Source organism: Rhinolophus sinicus, linkage group LG01, assembly GCF_036562045.2.
Source record: "Rhinolophus sinicus isolate RSC01 linkage group LG01, ASM3656204v1, whole genome shotgun sequence".
In the NCBI taxonomy this organism is placed as follows: Eukaryota; Metazoa; Chordata; class Mammalia; order Chiroptera; family Rhinolophidae; genus Rhinolophus; species Rhinolophus sinicus.
This window is the reverse complement of record NC_133751.1, coordinates 44,299,953-44,320,784: the sequence shown is the minus strand read 5'-3', so window position 1 is coordinate 44,320,784 and position 20,832 is coordinate 44,299,953. Positions and strand designations below refer to the sequence as shown.

Below are 20,832 nucleotides of genomic sequence, written 5' to 3'. Positions count from 1 at the left end.
TCAGTGGCCGGAAGTGCACTTATGTCGAGCGCCATTTTTGTTAAGGGCAGAAGGCAAGGTTTGTGCGGGCAGGGAATGCAGCAAGGGAATGTTTTGCTGTTCACTCCCCACCCCCTGCCAACTTCTGCTTCCCCTCCCTTCTCCTTGCAATGTTTCCAAAGCTCTGACCAGCCTAGTCATAGGTAGGTGCCAATGGCTAGTTTAGTCAGGGAGAGCTAAAAGGAGGTGGGGTGAGGTGGGGGTTGGGGCTACCAGACAGGAGGGTGCGGACTTGCTGGGCCAGCAGCAATAATGGAAAACCCATTTGACCTCTCCACTACTCTGTTCTGTAAGATTGGCTTTCTGGACTTGGAGCAGTGAGTGTATGTGTGTGTGTGTTGAATTACTTTAGAGGTGAGAAGAAATTAGGAAATTGATGTATCATCTTTGACTAGTTTTTCTCAAACTTTGTACTTAGGCGTCATCTGGGAAACTTGTTAAATTGCCCATTCTGATTCATTGGGTTAGAGATGAGGCCTGAGAGTGTGAATTTCTAACATGCTTGGGAAGCTGCTGCAGCTGGTTTGTACATGGCTCAACAAAATGTCCTGGGATTTCTTTCTAGAGCTGGCAAGTGAGATGCAGTTTTGCAAGTGAAGCCACTTCATCTTCCTGAGCCTGAGGTACTTCATCTATAAAATTGGAGTACTAGTAGTACCTACCTTGTGGATTGTTCTGAAAATGAAATGGGTTGATAGCATGTAAAGTGCTTAGATCACTGCTTCACACATAGTAAGAGCTGGATAAATATTGTTCTGTTGCAACAGGTGAATATCAATAAGCAAATGCAATAAATCAGGTATTCTGAAGAAGAAAAATGGCAATGGGATAGACTATCTGAAGGAAAATAAGAAAGAGTGAGCCTCACAGGATGGTCCTTTCTAAGGAGGTAATATTAACTTGCTTTTCCCAGGAAGCCAGTCCTTGGAATAACTGGAGGAAGAGTGCCCAAAATGGGAAACAGGGAAGTCCAGAGGTCCACAGGAAAAAGTGTTATGGTGAATGAAAAGAAAGACGACCAATATGTCTAGGATGAAGGGAGAGAAACAGAGATTGGGGGAAATAAGTTTAGAGAGGTAGGCAGGTGTAAAATCATATAGGCCAAGATCAGAAATTTACATTTTATTCTAAGTGCAATGGCTTGCTGTTTTAAGCTTGGGGAGTAATATGATCTAATTTACGTTTTAAAAGGTCTTTTTGGTTGCTCTGTGGGTGTTGGACTGTACAGATATTCCATACAATGTTTATTAAAGGGCCCAGTCCATTGGCTGGAATTGCAGGCATTCCATTAAAAGAAAATGGCTTTTAATATTAGCAATATACGAAGTCCCTGAGCATAATTGCAAAATAAGCTGGAATCATTTGACTTCACAATTATTTTATGTTTTTTAATCCCTTATCTCCTTTCCCTACCCTCTCCATAAAAACACATACATAAGCACAGTATGCTAATCATTTCTGCTAGGAATTCTTGGAATTATAATTATCAAAATGTGTGTATTTATCTAAAAACATTGTGATGCCAATGACCCAGGGCAGTCTCATACTTTGCTGGCAGGAGGGTTACAGTGTGTATCAGTCAGGTTTTATAGGGTAAGAAACTTACTGGAAGAAATTGGCTTATGGGATTGTGAGGGCTGGCTAGGCAAAATATGTATGTAGGGCTTGCCATCCCATTAAGGGCAGAATGGAAATTCTTGGGCAGGAGCTCACACTGCAACCTATAGGCAGCATTCCTTTTTAGTGGGCACCTCAGTTCTGCTCTTAAAGCCTGTTAACTGATTGGATCAGCCCACCCAGATTACCCAAAATAATATCCTTTACATAAAGTCAACTGATTGTAGATATTAATCACAAATACTTTCCCAGCAACACCTAGAGTAGTGTTTGGTTGAATAACTAGGTACTACAGACTCTCCAAGATGACACATAAAATTGTCACATTGTTATGAGCTATTTGGCAAAATTTATAATGTGTAGGCCTTTTGACTCAGCAACCTTAGGAAAAGAATCGCTTTAGCTGTAAATACATAATCAAATAAATTCAAAATGCAATATATTCAAAAATACAAATAAATATATAATAATCAAAATATTATTTAAAATCATGAAAAATTGGAAACAATCCAAGTGTTCCCCTGTAGGAAATGGGTTAAATAAATTATGGTACATGCATAGGATGGAATATGATGTAATCATTAAAGTTTGTTTTGAAAAAGTACATGACATAGAGAAATGTTCACCATATTGCCACAGTATATAAAAATAAGATATTTTTCTAAATCATATGTAATACATATATTTTATTTCTGGGTGGTGATACATTACTGTTTTTTTCTTTGTACTTGTTTGTTTTCTGCATTGGGCATGTATTCCTATAATGAGAAAAATCTAATAGTTTATATTTTTAATGCTTAATAAAACATATATATATAAAACTAATAACAATAATATATTTGATAAGCACTATAATTTACAATGGAGTTAAGGCATTTAGCAAAAAGAAATCAGATTTTAAGGATGAATTTCAAGCATCAACCAGCATGTAGAAGGTGAAAGCATTCACCACCCTTGAGATCATTCACAGGTCTGTTCAACAAATATATTGAAGAAGAAACATTTTAATGGAAAACTACAGAACTTGAAATCTGAAGACCTGAGTTTAACTCTATACTATGCCACTTAAGAGCTATGTGAAACCCTTAACTACTTATATCAGTTTTGAGCATAGGGGATCTCAAAGGGATCTCTTGTTTTATTTACATTGTTTGAATTTTGAAAATCATGATGGTATCCCTTTATTAGTTCTGTAAATAATAATGTTTGATATAATTACTGTGTTTTAAAGTAAAGGTGACATTGCATGTTATGAATTATAAAAATAAGTGTTTTGATATAAGTAATTAATCCACTGCTTTTCTTTTTATGGAATAGACTCATAGGCAAAAACTAGCAAAGTAAACAAAGAAAGAAGAAAAAAATTAAAATATAAAAGCTGGAACAAATAGAAGTTAACAAAAACTAAAATTTATTTTAAAAACTTATATATTTGACATATTACTTCCAACTCTGTTCTTGAATGTCAAAAATAAGGGAGATACAAACCAAGGGGGAAATAACTAGACATATAATATAGATGCCAATACATATGAAAACTTTTATGAAGTGTAAAATTTCTGAGAAACCATCAAATACCAAAATTAGCCCAAGAAAAAACAGCTATTAAGTATTTAAAAAATTGAAATGGCAATTTCCCACATATACAAAAAAAGAAGAACGAAGAAAGAAAAAGAAAAAGAAAAGCCAAGCCTAGATGATTTTAAAAGTAACTTTTTATCAAATCTTTAAAGAAAAGATTAATCTTATCTCACACAGGTTTTTGCTGAGTATAGAATAAGAGAAGAAACACCCCAACTCATTTATAAGACTAGAATAACCTTGATTCTACATTGGATAGGAGCTGTAAATAAAGAAAATCACACTTATGAATATAGAGGCAAACATCCTTTATGAAATATTGGCTAATTGAAGCCAACATTGTATTAAAAAACTTTTTTTTTGTCCAAATAGGGTTTTCCTAGGGATACAAAAATAACATAAAAATCATTCAATGTAATTTATAATATTAGTAGACTAAAGGAGAAAATTCACATGTTTATCTCAATAGGTGCTGAAATACTCATTGCTCAAGTTTACTACCTACATATAATAAAAATTCTTAGAATACTAAGAAACGTGACAAAGGCTATCTACCAAAACCTGCAGTAAATACACTTATTGGGGAAACTTTAGGAGTCTTATATCTAAGACTAAGAACAAAAAAGGAATGCCTGCTCTTGCTACTTCTGCTCATTATATTAGTGAAAATACTGACAAATTCTGTAGAAAGAAAAAGAGCTATTAAGGACTGGTAAATGGAAGTAGAGACAAATATGTCATTTATGGCAGATCATATGATTATTTACATTAAAAATTGAACAAAGATATTTGAACTAAAAAGGCTAAAATCTGAACAAGATTTCTGTACACAAAAGCAATGTTTTAAAAAAATCAGAAGCCTTCCTATATACCTATAATAACCAATTAGAAAAGAAGATAGCACGCCAAAGCAACCAAAATTCTAAAGAATCTAGGAATTAACTTAAAAATTGCATATGACTTTTATGGAAAAAATTTAAAACATTAACAAGAGACCTCAGTAAATGGAGAAATATACAGTGTTTATAAAAGGAAAGATGAAACATTGTAAAGATGTCAATTACCTCTAAAATTACCAATAATTTTAATGTAATTCCAATAAGACTTTAGATGGAATTGGAACTAATTCTAAATTAGCATGGAAGAAAAAGTCCACCTATAGCTAAAACAGTTCTCAAAAAGAAGAGCAGAGAGGATAAATTCACACAACCTGATATTAAGACAATTGCAAAACCATAATATTCAAAGCATAATGTTATTGTCAAAGCATGTGATACCGTTGCAGGAACAGACGAGCCTATGGGTACAGATAGAGACCCATATCCCAATTATGCCCGGGGAAGGTTGATATGTCATAAAATTAGTATGAATCACTGGGTAAAGATGCATTATTTAACAAAGAGTACTGGGGGAAACTGGCTCACTTGAAAGAATAAAAATAAAACTTGAATCATACCAACACACAAAGAAATCCAGACCTACAACATGGATGGATGGATCTTGAGATTATCATGCTAAGCAAAATACAAGTCAGAAAAAGTCGAGAACCATATGATTTCACTCATGTGGGATATAAAACTGAAAGCAACAAATGAACAAAACAAAACTCATACACCCAGACAACAGTTTAGTTAATACCAAAGGAAACGGGGGAGAAAGGGTTGTAAAAGAGGGAAAAGGGGGTGAAATATATGGTGAGGGAAGGAGAACTGACTGGGTGGTGATCACACAATGCAATGGATAGATGATATATTATAGAATTATACACTTGAAACTTATATAATTTTACTAACCAATGTCACCCCCAATAAATGTAATAAAAAAAAACAACAACAAAAAAAAAACTCAGACCTAAACATGAAAGTTACAACCAGAAACTTATTGGGAGAAAATGTAGGAAAATAATTTGTGACATTGGGGTTAGAGAGGATTCTGTAAATAAGATGCGGAAAGCACAACTTGTAAAGGAAAAATATGATGATTTTTCTACATTAAAATTAAAAGATTTCTGCTCAACCAAAAACATCAGTAACAGGTAGATGACAATATGAGAAACTATTTTTTGCAGTGTATATAATCAACAAAGGAGCAACATTTAAAATTTGTGAAGAACTTCTGAAAACTAACCAGAAAACCCAATAGAAAAGTAAACAAATGATATGGAGACGCACTTCACAAAGTGAGAAACCAAAATGATTCATAAACATATCAAGCTATTTTCAACCTTCTGTGTTTCCCCTAAAATAAGACCTACCCCGAAAATAATCCCCAGTTAAGATCGTCAGCCAGATGGACGCATTTAGTACATTATGATGATGTTCCAGAAGATGACATGACTGTATTTGAATAAATGTAGATTGTTGCACATGAAAAAATAAGACACCCCCTGAACATAAGCCCTAATGTGTCTTTTGGAGCAAAGATTAATATAAGACCTGGTCTTATTTTTGGGGAAACATGGTTGTTAGTAATCAGATAATGCAAATTTAAACACTAATATACTATTTTATGCCTCCCAGATTTCCAGAAAATTAAATTGTATGACATTGTTGATGAAGATGTAGGAAAACGTGATCTGCGGTAGGAGTATAAACTTTAGCTGTATTGGATAATAATTTGGAAGTATTTAATCACAAGTATACAAAAAAAAAATTCCCCTCTCCCCAAGAAAACAACCAAAACCCCAAAATATTTCAACACATACAGAAATGTTTATGGTAGCATTGTACACTAGCAAATACTTAGAAACAGAAAAAGGCACTCAATTCTGAATTGGAGTTCAGAAAGGTGACAGGGAGGTTTCCTGCCTTATATGGTAAATCTCCTTGAGGACAAGAACCATAGTTTATTTTATCCTTGTATCTCTAAATATATGGCTTGACAGTAGATATCCCATAGCTGTTAAATTGAAGAGTAGTGTAATAGAAGTTTTTAAAGAGTTGCAAAGAATCCATGGACTATTGGAGAAGAATTTAGTGACATTACACCCATTGTCCTTGGGTACAGTCACACAATTAACAAACAGGGATTAGAAATCAAAGTCATATATGCTTTGGTCCAGTACTCTCTAATACATCATTTACCCTTCAGGTGTCTGGTAGGACATTCCATGAAAACAAAATAGGGCACATTTTAACTTTTTTCTAAAGAAAATTCTTTGAAAAGTGGTGGGGAGGTGTTTATTCTAGTTTAAAAAGTATTTGACTAATGATGTTATAGAACCATTTTTCTAAACTATAAAAAAGTTTAGATCAGAATTTTGTTTTCTCAAATTTCAGTCATTCATGTATCACCTACCCAATTTTTTTCCATGTCCATGTATCATTATTTACTTTGTTTTTCTTTAAATCAATTTGCTTTTTTCTTAATAAATTAGTTTTGTCCTGAGTAAAATGATACATGAATCATATTTGAGGTGCTAGTTGTATTTTACAACATACAATTTACAACCATGAAAATAAAACTAGGTACTATATACAATTATTTTTATATGTTGTGTAGTTTAATGAATCTGGATTAGATGATCTCTGCGGTAGCTCCCAAACTAACATTCTGTCATTCTAGGTTAGTTTTACTTCAGCATTTTAGTTGTTCACCAAAGACCATTGGATCAGTGCCATAAAGAACTTAACCATCCTCTTGTAACCATAAAGAACTGCTTAGTAAGATGTGCCATGATATTCTGCTTAAAAGACGCATTGAAATCTATAAATTCAGCACAACCAAATTGTTGTTAGACAGGAATACATATTTATAGGCTATAAAAGCAAGTGATATGGTATATGGTATAAAGGGAATCACGTAACACAGTTCATAGAGGGAAGAATTTTTATTGAAAATCTACTCTCACCTTGTTAATTGGAAAACCTTTAATCTCTTGAGACTTTCTGAAAACCCACATGAGGTGAGGAAGAGTTGCAAAGATGAGGGCAATTAGCCATAGAATATAGTTTGAGGCCTATGTTTTAGAAACATGAAGAATGCCGTAAAGAAGTAAACCTGAATAAAGTGAACCAGGTAGATAGGAAAAGAGAATTCAATCTTCTCAGTTTCAGCCAACCAAAATTCAGAACAGCATGGTGAATGCCCAGTAGGCAGAGGATTGAAAAAGAGAAAAAAGGAATTACCCACCAGAAATTACTTTTGATGGGTATGTTTCCAATTCCTGATATCAGCTTATTCTGAAGAGTAAGGGCAAAAGTTTCAATTATTTCCAACTGTAATGTTTTTCAGTAGTGGACATTATCTGGATCAGATATTAAAAATACCGAATTTTTGAGTTTTCATTCAAAACATACTTTTCATTAAAATTTTCAGGATATAATTCATTCAGCTCAATATTTTTAGCAAGGTTATGCAGGTTATATTCATTTGCCTATTTAAAGCCACAAATAAACAACAAACTTTTAATGGTTGTGATAACAAAAATTCCTTTTCAAAGCTGTCTAAATAATCATTTCTCTTCAAGTATGGAATAAGACTAGTAGATAATACAATATTCCTATTTAGCAGTGTGAGAAAATTGTTTCTTTTTAAAATGAGTGAATTGCTTTTCACAAATGTGATTTGTTTTGGGTTCAGGTAATTACCAGTGTTACTAAGGAGAATGAACTTAACAAGGAAGTTGTGGTGATTCATGCTTTAATATGGAAAGTCTTTATCTAGAAAAAATTTTTTAAATCACTAGTATGAAGTAGACTCCAAACAATTCTGATAGGCTCTTAAAATTTTTAGTTTTTCAACTTCCAAATTGAACATTTAACTTCATATAAACATGAAAACTACGTGACTTTTAGCTTTGTGAATTTATATTTTACACCACAAACGTACATAATTTTTTCTTAGATTTTAATGTCTTAAAAGAATTTTTTGGAAAGCTAAACCAATATAAAGCGTTTTTGTCGATCAATAAACTCAATGCCATTAATGAAAATTCTCTTTAGATCCTCTGCATCTTCAGTCATCAGAACTGAAAGTGAGAGGCAAAATTTTATTTTTAATTTATAACGATGAGGCTCAGTTGTAGGGTAACCTAACCAAATTTGCTTCTCCATTGGGATTAACATTAGCCTTAACTATTTATTTTCACTTAAATTCTTAATGAGTACTGATTTTTTTTGGTGAGCCAATCTGCTTCCCAAGAGGATTATAGCCATTTGATTTTTATTAGCTTTCTCAAATTTACATAACATAGTGCTTTTAAGGCATTACAATTCTATTAAAAATTAATCACAATAGTTGGGGCATTATATTAAACTAGTTGCAAAAGATAGTATGATTGGCAAAACAAGGAAAGTTAAGGTTAATGGTAAAGTGCCAGGAATTAAGTAATTCAATGCTTTGTAAGTCGGATTCAAAAATTAGGAATAGTGTAAGCTATTGGGAAAAAAAAGCCTATATACTTTATCTGCCAACAATTCAGCAATCACCTACCAACACACTATAGGTCCAGTGAAACTAAGGAACTGGTTAATGTGTGATATCATACATTCAGAGAAATCTAAGAAAAGTGATTTAAAATGGTAAAGCTGGCAAATGAACAAGTAGGAAGAGGAAAGGCTTTTGAGTAGTGCACAATCACTTTGAAATGATGGAGTGCAGGGGAAATGCTTTGGAATTTCAAAAGCAGTAACTCATTCCAAGGTGAAGACAAAAATAGCAAGAAAAAAATGACCTGTCACTACGTTTACTGCTGCCAAGAATTCTATTGTAGTGCTAATAAACCTCTTTATCACTTATGTTTTCTCACACTTGAATTGTGGTTCAAGTCACAAAGAATATAGTGGAAATGCCTGTCTTTGAGAGAAAAAAAGAATTAGAAAATTTCTCTCTAGGTAGGTTTGTTTCTCCAAAGAAGTTCATTAAGCTAAAAATAGACCAGTTACCTCAGCAATTTGGTCAGTCAGACATTTGAAAGCTGAGTCAGTCACAAGTTTTTATTGAACAAGCTGTCAGTGGGATGTTGCCTCAAGCTGCAGATTCTTCAAAAAATACAAAATTATGTTTCTAAAACTTGGATTTAGTATCTTTTTAGTTTCATTATAGTACTGTTAATTTAATTACCAACACCTAATCAAATGTAAAGCAATAAAATACAGAATTAAAAAACAAAACACCAAGGCATTACTTAAGGTTTGTTTGCTGAAAATCAAGTTCCTGGAGATGGATGTATATCAAAAAAGTGTAACAATTACCAAAAAAGCAGCTGGAGGGCTAGGTTAAGTAGTCATGAAAAATATCTCAAGGACGACACTTACATATTTATGTAACATGGCGTAATGGAAACATCACTAGACAGGAAGCCAAATAACTTGGATTCACTTCTGTCTGCTACAGTGGTTTTGTGACCTTGACCTAAAAACAACCTAAGTTTCTATTTCTACAAGAAACTTAGAAAACTAGTTTTAGACCAGATGGTTTCTAAGGTTTTCTTCTAATTTAAACAATTGTAATTTTAAGTCTTCTAGGAAACATTTGTATCAGATAGCCCTCCCTACCTGGAGTTACAATCAGATGGAATGGTAGTTTCTAGGAATACAGGTATGCATATACAAGTATGACAAAATAGTAGATAAAAGTGATTGGTGGTAAAAACTTTTTTTCTGCCATTCTCAAAATAGCCTATATTCCCATGGTTTTTGAAGTGGGAAAATCATAGGTCATAAATTGGTTTCAACTTTATCAATATTCCCGAACAATATTTTTGTGAGCTGTAGTGTTTTTTAAGTTTGAGGCCGCTGATACACAAAGTTTTATTTTTTTGAGGCTGCTATTTAGAAGCTGCTTTTTGTGGTTGTCTCTCTTTCCCTCCCAATACATATATTGAAGTCCTGGGCCCCCGTACCTCAAAATGTGACCTTATTTGGGGATGTTGTCTTCACTAAGTTAAAATGGGGTCACTGGGGGGAGTCCTACTCCATATGACTGGTTCCTTGTAAAAAGGGAAATATGGAGCCCGACTTGCATACAGAGGGACCACCACCACATGGACATGAAGACGGCCATGTATATCAGCCGAGGAGGAAGGCAGGGAACAGATCCTTGTCTCTCAACCGTCAGTAGGAACAAACTGTGCCAACATTTTGGTTTTGAACTTCTAACCTCCAGAACCGTGAGACAATAAATTTCTGTTGTTTAAGCCACTCAGTTTGTGGTACTTTATGGCAGCCACAGCACATTAATATAGAAGCTAAGATGATTTTACCATGATCAAATGTAATTTATACATTATCACGCCAGCAACCCCTTAGCTCCCACATCTTCCCAATTCAGTATTAATACTTCAGGTCAATAAATGATTTGACACCAACAGTTTGGGCATGACTTTGTAGTTACATAACTGGAAATGAAACGTGAACAGGTTGAGTTATGAAATGTTGCTTTCTCATTGTCTAATCCCTTACCAGTTCCTCGCCACCCACATCTTACATTACTTAACATATATCGGGGCTAAAATAAAGTGATGAGTAAAAAAAATAAAAAAATAAGACTACCAAGAAAACCAAAACCAGATCTTTTCTACTATTACACTGACCTTCTAGTGTTATTAAAAGAATCACACAGATGGAGAGTCCAGTGATTGACTTGGGGATAATTACTGATGGGGAATGCAAAAGGAGGGTCTGGGTTATTAATGGGAGTATCAGTGGACTTAATTGTACATTATACTGCACTTTAGTGCTGGTAGTGCAGCAGTTTAATGACTTTCTATATGAAAAACTGAGCTTGTTTTGAGTTTAAAAAAGTTAATAGCACCTATGGTTACAAAAGGAAAACTAGTCATTTTTTTAGTACATCTGTTTCCTATCAATTCATTAAATCAGAGCACATGCAAGAAACAGGATGACAGTCACCAAGAGGGGTTAAAACTATGAACTACTATACACTGAAAACACCACATTTAGTATACAATTATATACTGAAAAATGTAGCAATGCCAAGAAAATTGGACAATTAAAGAATTTTGTTTAAGGCAATTCTCATAAATTGTGTTTAAAATAATTCATTTTAACATCTCCAAAAAAAGTCATATTTATTATTTTACATTAACATTATGGAAGTTAAAGAGAATAATCAAGTTGTCTCATGGACTGGAAGGTGACTTAATAATTCCCTTTCATTTCCAAACCTCATCAAGCAGTCACTACATTTATGAGGTAAGTCAGCTGAATGCTTGAAGTCTAGATGAATTTTAAGATCTTCTATTTGTCCTGTTGAATATTCACAGTATTGACATAAATAAATCCCTTCAGATAAATGTGAATTTAAATGCTTGCAATATTCCAGCATACTTGAAAAGCCTTTCCCACAGTCATCACAAACATGAGGAAAAATTTTAGTATGTTCAATAGCAACATGCCTGTTAACATTTGTGTGAAGTCTACTCCGAAAACCACATACTTGGCACACAAAGAAGTTTTTACATTTGTCAAAGGTAATTTTGCTCAAGAGGCTGTACTGTCCATGTTCTCCATTGTTATACTTGTCACTTAACTCTATTAGTTTACATGCGTGTTCATTTACCACATGGCTATGCAAGTCTTCTGGGTCATTAGTCTCATGTTCACAGAACTGACACAAGTACTGCTCATCACAGCTGTGCTCCTGGAAATGTAGATAGAGTTCACTGCTTGAGGAGAACTGCACATCACACTGCTCACACCAATAAAGGTGATCACTAAAATGGGTGTCTGCAATGTGCTGGCTGAGGTTCTCAAAAATTACTGTCTTATAATCACAGTATTTACAAATGTAGGGATCCTCTTCATGCAGTTTGGCGTGTTCGATCAGAAGCATGTTGGTAGAGAAACTTTCCTTGCATACTCGACACACATTTGAATCAGTACGCTTATGCTTCAGGATCATATGCTGCTTTAAATCTGAAAAATATTTGCTGTTGAACTCGCAAAGTTCACATTTGTAGAGGCCACTGCTATTAGCTCTCAGTAAGGGCCATTTCTGCTGGGCAGTCACATTCAAAGCTTGGCTCTTGTCAAGGATCTTGCAAAGTTTAGCTGGCGGCTCTTCCTCAGTTTGGTCTTGGAGACTCTCAGAGGAATTGTTTTCTGTCTCTATATCATAATCTTCAGAAATTGCATGCACTTCTGCAGCAATTGGAACATCTTCAGCAGTGTGAACTTCTATAGGGCTTTCTTGAGTTTGTTGGTGGACTGATTCAGGTGAATCACATTCTTCATCACAAATTTCAATATCAGTAGATTTTTCTGAAAAATAAAACAAGCCTATTATTGTTAAGACCTATTAAATAACTGGCAAAAAAAATTACTTTATGCATTATTTCTTGATTGATCTATACAAAATATGCAAATGCTATTACTTAGTTTCCCTAACCTGTAGAAAAGGCAGTGTGATCTAGAATTCTAAGTACGGGACTGGGAACCAGATAGTTCTGATTTCTGTTTCTGGTCTTGATTCCATCTGTAAATTTTGGCAAGTCATTCGATGTCTCTGTATCAGAATCATCATCTGTAAAAAGGGATTTTGAAAAACATTTATATCAAAGCATTAAACATTAATTGTTATAACACAAAGCACCAAGTATTTTAAGTATAATTTTGAATTTCAACAGGAACTAAGGACTTAGATTTAGCCATGAAAAGAGGTTACATATATCACAGACACAGAAAATCTGTCCAAACAAGTAACTGTTTTTGCTTTCATGCCCCAGTTGGACTAGAACACACTTTTCAAAATTACTTAGGAATTTTAAGTTTAAATTATTGAATTTGAATGAGCCTTTATTCTCTCAGCCCAGACACAGTATTGTCAAGTTAGCATGGAGAAGCTGAAATAAGGTCCGTATAGAAAACTGGGCTTCAACATCATGTCGTTGTTGTTTTAATAGACTTATAATTTGGGATTCTTCTGTACAAGAGATTTGTTTTTTCTCATTTATTTATTCAATCATTTATTTATATCAGTATGGACTCATGGCTATTTATTTTATGTTTTGGGTTATAACTCAATTTTTTTCTCCTCAAATTGTTTCAGCTTTGGCTATTGGGAGTTCTTTTAGTTGGCTCCTGTGCTCCTTTGGCATATCTGTAGTGTTTGTGTGTGAGAGTTTTGAGTACTTCCTTATTTTCTGGCACTATAGGATGCTTCAGGCTCATCTTGTATATTTTCTGCCCCAGAACTAGAACCAGTCATTTCTCCAAGAAGCCCTAGTTCCTTTTATTGGAGAATGGTATTAGAAACCAAGATCTGGGCACTAGATGTGCTCACTGCTACTGGATGTCTTTTTTTTTTTAGGGGTGTCATTTTTTTCAGGTAACAGAGCAAAAAATACTTGTGTACACTGCCATGTATTGATAGACATACCTACAAATATTTTTGTATGTAACCATATGTGTCTATATTAGGCCAAACATGAGTTCATACTGATGTCTCTCTCTTTTAAAAAAAATAATTTCTGTTTCTGTATCTGTAACAGGAGCTCAAGGGAAATGGGAATTTTGATGATTTCAGAGGAGAAGAAAACAAATGCAAGTTGTTATCATTCACCCAATACTGGAGAAAAGAGAAGTCAGTACAAAATGAACGATTGAAAAAGACCAAATCCTTCATCCTCTATTCTTTCTTTCCATTAGCGCTCCAGACTGCAAGGTGAAAGATATAGCTGAGTGGATGAACTGTGTGTAACATTCTTAACTTTTCATTATAAATGCTCCCAATTCTGGGTCACTTCTGCTTTGCCATCAATTCCTAGCCAACTAAAATGTATTTAGGAAAATGTACTTTTTATTTATATATCTGAAATAACTCTAAAAATTAAAATTCACTTAGTTGCTTTCTTACAAAAAAAATTCTTGTTTTCTTGCATTTAAACAAATTTAAACACTTGCCCATTTTGAAATTGTAACTCACCCACATTTTCAAATACGGAAGAAATGATAATATATAAAAGCAATTTAAAGAAAAATATCTTGGAAAATATAAGATATACCTTTGTTGTCAAAATATTTTAAATCTGGTTGTCTCATAGAACAGACACTATAACAATGGTCAGAAAAAATTCCATTGAATCCATCTGCAATTCTGCTTATTCCAGAGGAATCTGAACATAAAACAAAATTTAAGAATTTTCAAGCACAGTAAACATACATACATACATTAAATGACAATCACTCCTTTATCTAACATATAAATTTTCATAGTATTTGCAATAAAGTATTAATATTTCCCTCAATTCTGATAGCTTTTATATTTCAGATGATATTAACATAGAGCTTTGAAAGAATCGCAAATTATACAATATAAACTTTAAAACTGCGATACACACAGATACATTTCACTTACTGTCAGAATACCACAAAATATAAATGTGTTAACTGCAAAAAACACTGAATTAACTACCAAGAAGATATGCCACGTGATGCAGAGAAAGCATAATGCACAGGGACAGTGGTCTGAGGGCCAGTTAGAGCTTCTGAACATAGTCATTTCAAGTCTTGCCTGGTAGGGGCCAGTAAGCAGTAAGCCAGGCTTAATTTCCTCAAATGTGAAGCATGTGTAGGTTGGCTGGGCTAGTAGGTATGACTGGGACCATCCCAAGTCTATGTATGAGAGGTATATGAGTTAGAGATAGCCAGAGAGACCTCTCTTCTTAGTACTGCCAAGATAGCACAGACAACCTCAACCAAAAGATATAAAATCACACAATCAAAATAAAAGTTTTTATTCCTGAAAGTAATGTATAGGATAAAGATATTTTTCCACAATGATGCAAAATATCTTCCAACAAGGTTATGGTTGTGCATTAAGCACAAGCTTGGGAAGCACATAGGCAAATCCCAATTACGTTGTGTAAGTATGCAGCCTTGGATATCTACTTTCAAGTATCTATAAACCATGAAGTTGTATGGAATTAAATAATGTCTGTCAGTTCTGATGTGTGCCCAGCACATGGTAGATAATGAAAAATACATATTCAGAGAATTTATTTAAAGTTTTCTTATACCTAATAATTGACCCAGGTATTTAACTCTTATCTGATCATTTATGAGAAAACAGATGGGAATACAATTGCATGGAAATTAATCCACAGCCCAACTTTAAAATCATTCACTGACCTGAATAACGAGAAGGGTGTAAAGTCTTCCTTTTTCTCTTTTTAGGATATTCATTCATATCTTTTCAATCTAAAAATGAAAAAAAATTTAAAATATGTCGCAAATAACTGTTGTTAATACTGTTATAAAAAATTCCTTCTAACCTAAGAATTTATAGGCAATAAGAAATTTGTGTGTCACGTGAAAATCTACTTCATAAGAGAAATGTTAAAATGTTAAAAAAAAAGCTTCTGTTTATATTTTGGATTTTTCTGATCAAGTTTAAAGGCAGGGCACCAATTTCTGTTTTCTTTCTTAGTGATATTAAGAACTCTTTTTCAAATGTTGATGTAATTGTGAGAACTGGATAATTACAATAAGCCTTATGCTTAAATTATTTTTTTTATAAAAAGTAAATTGAGCCTATGGCAACATATTAAGAATAAAATAGTTACATTTCTTATAATTGGGAGTATTTTGATAGTTTTCAAGCAAAAGGTGGATATGATCCCTTAAAAAAGTATTTTTGCAAATCTGTATCGATCCCCTGGCTTCCAGAAAAAATACTTATCACACAGATACCTATCACATAGATACTTACCAAATTGCATCAAAATACAATTTTCAAGAAAAAAATCACTTTCTTACTTATTAGGTCACATTCAACATTCTACTGAGAACAAAACAGGTACGGCAACCATTGTACAATTAAATTCTCATGGACTGTTATAAAATTGACTCATTCGTTTTACCACATTCTACTTACTTGGTATAAATTCTTAATATGGCAGTGAGGAAAAATGAATTACACTGAAGTTTTCATAGGTGGTAAAAAATGCCTACAGGAAAAACATGACAGAAGTCCTATCAGCAAAAATGTAGTTCATTTCTGAGATTCAAGAATACAATGTTACCAAGATCTTTACTCAATTAGAAAGTTATACAAAAATTAATTCACGTATAATATTCTTTTGAACACACTGTATTAAATACTAAAAATTACTTATATTGACAAATATGTGAGTATATGTAAATATGTCATATTTCTTTGAAATGAATTTACTTTCTAAAGCTGTATCTTAACACCAAAGTATATAAATCTACATTAATTTATTCAGTCATGATGAAAGCCAATATAATGAAAGCAAACACCAACCCACAGACTTTTAACTGTTTAAGTCCTTATAGACTATTTAACAGTAGAATAATAAAAACGATCACTTATTGATCACCAGTTATGTACTAGGCTGTGCACATTATCTTATTTAATCCTATGATATACAAAATCCACAACCCTCAAAATATTTTGTTATTGACACAGAAACTGAGGCATAATAAAGTCAAGGGGAAACTTAATAAGTGGTAGGGTTGGGATTTGAACAAATATCTAATCAATTTTAAAGCCCAAGTTTTGGAAACAAACAGGGAGATAAAGTGATCACCCCAGTTCAAGTAACAGATTGTCAGAATCAGAACTACCTCTTCCATTTCAGTTAGTGTTCTTTCCTCTGTAGCAGTGAGGAATGTCAGAAGGAATGTTAGAAAAAGTGGTTTTCTCCATCAGTTTTATATGCTGCTTTTCTTACCAATAAGGTGATATACAAAGCAGATAAAACTTGGCATCATTACTAAGACCATCTCATTTCTAGTGGTGAGGAATTTGAGGTGCACATACTATTTTTGCTGCTTCATTAAGTTTTGGGTATATCAGCACTACAGGTGATGTGATCATATGGTACTAAGATAGATCTTTTTTAGTTTATTGAACATCTTTTTAACCCTTATTTTATTTGGTCTTCACAACTATTTTGTGACGTATATAGTGAGGCTACTATCATAACAATCATGTGAGGTACACAGAAGGGCTACTATCAAACGTGCCCCAATTTTACTGATGAGGAAAGAGAGTCAGTGAAAGTCAGATCAACTAAGTGCCAGAACCAGAGATGAAAAAGCATGTTTCTGACTCCTGGATTTTGAACAACTGTGAGTAAACCTTTATCGCTAATCACTGCTACAAGCAAGTTACATCTTGCTTCCACTTCTTACTCAGCCACTAATTGGGAGGAGGAGAAGGGAACCATCCAAAGAACTGAAAACCAGGAGATTTACGGAAATGATATCAACATAAATAATGCCTTACTTAACAAAACAAATAGCATTTCTTGAGCCCATCCCAATCAAGTGCATTCAAAAATTAAAAACAAAAAACAAAAGCTGTTTTCATATTTTATGTAATAAACTAAAATTTCAAGACTTATTCCTAATCCTTCTTTTGTACACTTCCAGAATTTATATAGCTAAAAACTTTACACTTCACGTTTTAAATGCTCTACAAGTTTCAGGGAGAATACTGAAAACTGGCAGCTGAGCATGTTAAAGTAGCCTCTTGTTATTTCAGAAGACATTTCAAATTCTTTCAAACATGAAGAATAAAAAAGTAAGAAAAGGAAACCAAGCATGGCATTAAAATTAATGTTGCAAGCTGGCCAGGATTCAGACTGTCAGGTGAAAGGAATAGGATCACCTTGATCAGTCAAGATTTGACTCCTATTTAGGGCTGAACAATCCCCAAGGCTTATTAGACCTCCTTTCAACAAGATGGGAAAATGCCTCCTCAAGACCAAAAGTGCTACCCACACTTCATTTCAGCAAATGTTTTTATGTGCTTTTGGATGCATAAATACCGCGATGAAGAAGTTTGACTTTTTACTTAGAGATGTCATCTAAGCATTTGTTCACTAGTTCTCCTCTCTTGGGGAAGATTCTGAATCCCATGCAGCTTATCATTCACTCCTCCTTCCCCACTTAAAAGCAAACTATAAGAAAAAACTATTAGAAAATTAGAAAAATAAATAAATTAAATCATGTAGAATCTATTCACCCTGAAAAATCAGAGTTAACATTTTGAAGTACAGACTACTAGACATTATCGTATGCTAAGATATGAATATACATTTTACATTTACAAAAATGAGATCATGCCACACAAAACATTAATTTAAAAAAAAATTTACAAAACTCATGTCAGCAACTTTCCACTTGTTTCTTTTTCAACAATAAGAATGTCTGTGTACAAAACAGACTACACATAATAGGCAGTCAGCACTGACATGAAATAGAACAATCTTTTTTTAAGGACTTTCTTGCAATGTAAATATTCTCTTAAAAATAAGACAAGCATTTACAATAAAAAGCTACATTTTTATATTAAAGAGTTTTGAAAGCACGTTCTTTACACCCTCATTTTAAAATAAGCATGTTTTCCAGATTTTAGAAAAATATAAACACAAAAATGTTGCAGGAGAGCTTGAACTAGAACCCACTTTTATGTCCAACTTATTGTCTTTGCTGAAGTACCACTCTTTAGCTCTTCACAAAGAGATAAACGGCTTCAAATTCCTCGTCTCCCTAAATTGTACTAAAAAACAAAACCAAAAGGGGTGTATAAGCACCCTAAAGAGCGGCTTGCTTAGACTAGAGTTTGGAGTCCTGAGCGCCTGTACCGACGGCTTCCTGCTGCGGCTGAGGCTCGGGGCACGAGCACGCGGATGCGCCGCCGGAGGGTCACCATGCCACCTGGAGGGGCCCGCGGGCCAGCGTGGCACCGACGGGCGTCTGGAGCCCAGACGTCGCAGGACGTGCCCGTCGGTGGGGCCGGGCAGGAGGAGCCACCGGGCCTCAGCCCTCCACCCTCGCGCCTCGCAGCGCCACACCTAGGCCCAGCGACTAGCGGGGACTCCCAAGCACCGACATTAAAGCGCTTAAGGAAAGAAGCCGTAGGGGGCCGAGGAAAGCCAGGGTGGCAGCGTCCTCAGCAGGGGGTGGAACAGCCTTCGCGATGGGGGAGGGCGACCGCAATCCCGCCAGAACACGAAGGCAGCGTTTCGGTTTAAAAGACGCCATCCGGTCTTTCCTGCCTTCTCCCGCTGGAAGCTGCGCCCGCACGCCCGCGTCTCCTGCAGCAGCCCAGCGCCCCGCTGGCCCGCCCCTCCGTCACACTCACCAGGTCCCCCGGGGCCGCCGGGCCAGCCCAGGCGTAGCTCCAAGGCGGCGGCGGCCGAGCGCGGGCGGAGGGGCCGCGCCGCCCTACCCGCGGGCTCAGGGCGGCGGGCGGCGTGCGGCAGCTCCGGCCCTCGCGCTCGCGAGCACTCGGCCGGGCAGGCCCCGCTCCCTCCCGCGCGCCCCACGCCTTGCCCGCCAGGCCCCAAGCCCAGGCTCCGCGGCCGCACTCACCGCCTCGCTCTGCGCCTGCGCCGCGCACCTCAGGGTCCCGCTGGGAGGGCGGGGAGGTGACGAGGTGAGAGTGGGGGCAGGGGACCTGACAGCGAGGCCGGGCCTCACACCAGGCCTGGGAGGGACCACCGGCCTTTAACCCCGGGGGTGGTCCGGCAGCCCGCGCCCCCTGCCGGCACCTCTGCGCCGCCGCAGGCCCTTTCCGCGCTGGGTAACGCTCCTCCCGCGACCAGCGGGTGATTCCAGCCCTAGAACCGCTCCAGGCGGGGCCGCGCTGGGAATTTACCCCGCCCGCTCGCAGCCCTTCTCCTGCCCCGAAGAAGGGGGAGAAGCGCTCGCGCCAACAGCCGCTTTCCCACCCCGCTCCTTCAGGGGACGTGCGAGAACGGTCTTGCAGGGCTGGGCCAGGCTGATGGCATTTCAGACCTTAACGAGTGGCAGCAGCCTGCTGGGGACAACTAAAAGGGCAACAACCGCGTCATGGTTTTACTGACGTTCGCCAAAGAACCACGCAGGGCTGGGATGCAGTCCACCGGGCAGGAGGGCGGACTCTTGAACATCGTGAGTCATTATTAGGCTTCAGCTGGATTCCTTGACTCAAGAAATCTTGGCGGAATTAATGTGAAATTATATGGGATTGGATTAGATGGTTTAATTCCTTTTCCGACCTTGAGTTTCTATGAGCAGATGTAGAAAGGATTAAATGTATAAAGAAGCACAAACAAACGGTGGGCACGGTTTCAGAAATGAAAATTCAAGAGTGGTCATATGTTTAATCTTTTTGACAACGAATTGAGGTTGTTAGTCCCAATTTACATATTAGAGAAGTGAGTTTGTGAGGGGCTGAAGACAAGGTTTTACTCTTTTTTGTAAAAAAAGAGATTAAGTGAATGAATGACTCCCGTTTACTTGGGATTATCACCTGCCCACGGTGACTCGGATAATCAGGGCTGTAATCCGTGTCTTTTTATCCACGTCCACTGCTTTTTCTGATGACCACATGCTTACCAACCAACTGCGGGGTAGTCACAATCACAGACCTTATTCCGAACTCCCCAACTATCTCCCAGGAGATATTGCCATGTTTGAGAGAAACACTGATTTGTGTGGCTCAACTTTTATGAACTCACAACTTTTGTGTGTGCTCAGCCCAAACAAACAGGAATGTTTACGAATGCTGGCATGGCCTGATGAAGTACGAAGAGATTTAGTGGCTTTTTATCCTAGTATTGTTAGTACTTGGCGCAGAACAAGGAATCCACATATGTTTGTTGAATTTATAAAGAAC

The 20,832-nt window shown here is 36.1% G+C and overlaps 1 protein-coding gene and 1 long non-coding RNA gene across 7 annotated transcripts; one reads left to right on the top strand and one right to left on the bottom strand.

The window, feature by feature from the left end:
- Positions 1 to 40: 40 nt before the first annotated feature.
- LOC109458487 (uncharacterized) lies at positions 41 to 14,210 on the top strand. The gene is made up of 3 exons (XR_002139235.2): positions 41 to 182; positions 605 to 662; positions 13,691 to 14,210. It is a non-coding gene; the product is annotated as an uncharacterized LOC109458487 (long non-coding RNA).
- Positions 11,253 to 19,993, bottom strand: ZNF639 (zinc finger protein 639). 6 transcript variants are annotated; one of them, XM_074328223.1, is made up of 7 exons: positions 19,315 to 19,538; positions 18,635 to 18,729; positions 16,075 to 16,147; positions 15,330 to 15,398; positions 14,204 to 14,314; positions 12,589 to 12,723; positions 11,253 to 12,461 (listed from the first exon to the last, which is right to left on the bottom strand). In XM_074328223.1, exons 4-7 carry the CDS (start codon positions 15,385 to 15,387, stop codon positions 11,311 to 11,313), a joined length of 1,455 nt encoding a protein of 484 aa, XP_074184324.1. In that variant the 5' UTR covers positions 15,388 to 15,398; positions 16,075 to 16,147; positions 18,635 to 18,729; positions 19,315 to 19,538; the 3' UTR covers positions 11,253 to 11,310. The 6 variants fall into 6 exon arrangements, with proteins under 6 accessions (XP_074184324.1, XP_019607625.1, XP_019607607.1 ...); XM_019752066.2 differs by lacking the exons at positions 18,635 to 18,729; positions 19,315 to 19,538 and adding an exon at positions 19,545 to 19,993; XM_019752048.2 differs by lacking the exon at positions 18,635 to 18,729.
- Between the last annotated feature and the right edge of the window lie 839 nt (positions 19,994 to 20,832).

Excerpts from the sequence above, each read along its gene's own strand:
- ZNF639 (XM_019752066.2), bottom strand. The coding sequence starts at position 15,387 with ATGAATGAATATCCTAAAAAGAGAAAAAGGAAGACTTTACACCCTTCT. Across the intron at positions 12,724-14,203 it reads AAAATATTTTGACAACAAAG|ATGATGATTCTGATACAGAG; the intron begins GTATATCTTATA and ends CCCTTTTTACAG. Across the intron at positions 12,462-12,588 it reads TCACACTGCCTTTTCTACAG|AAAAATCTACTGATATTGAA; the intron begins GTTAGGGAAACT and ends TTTATTTTTCAG.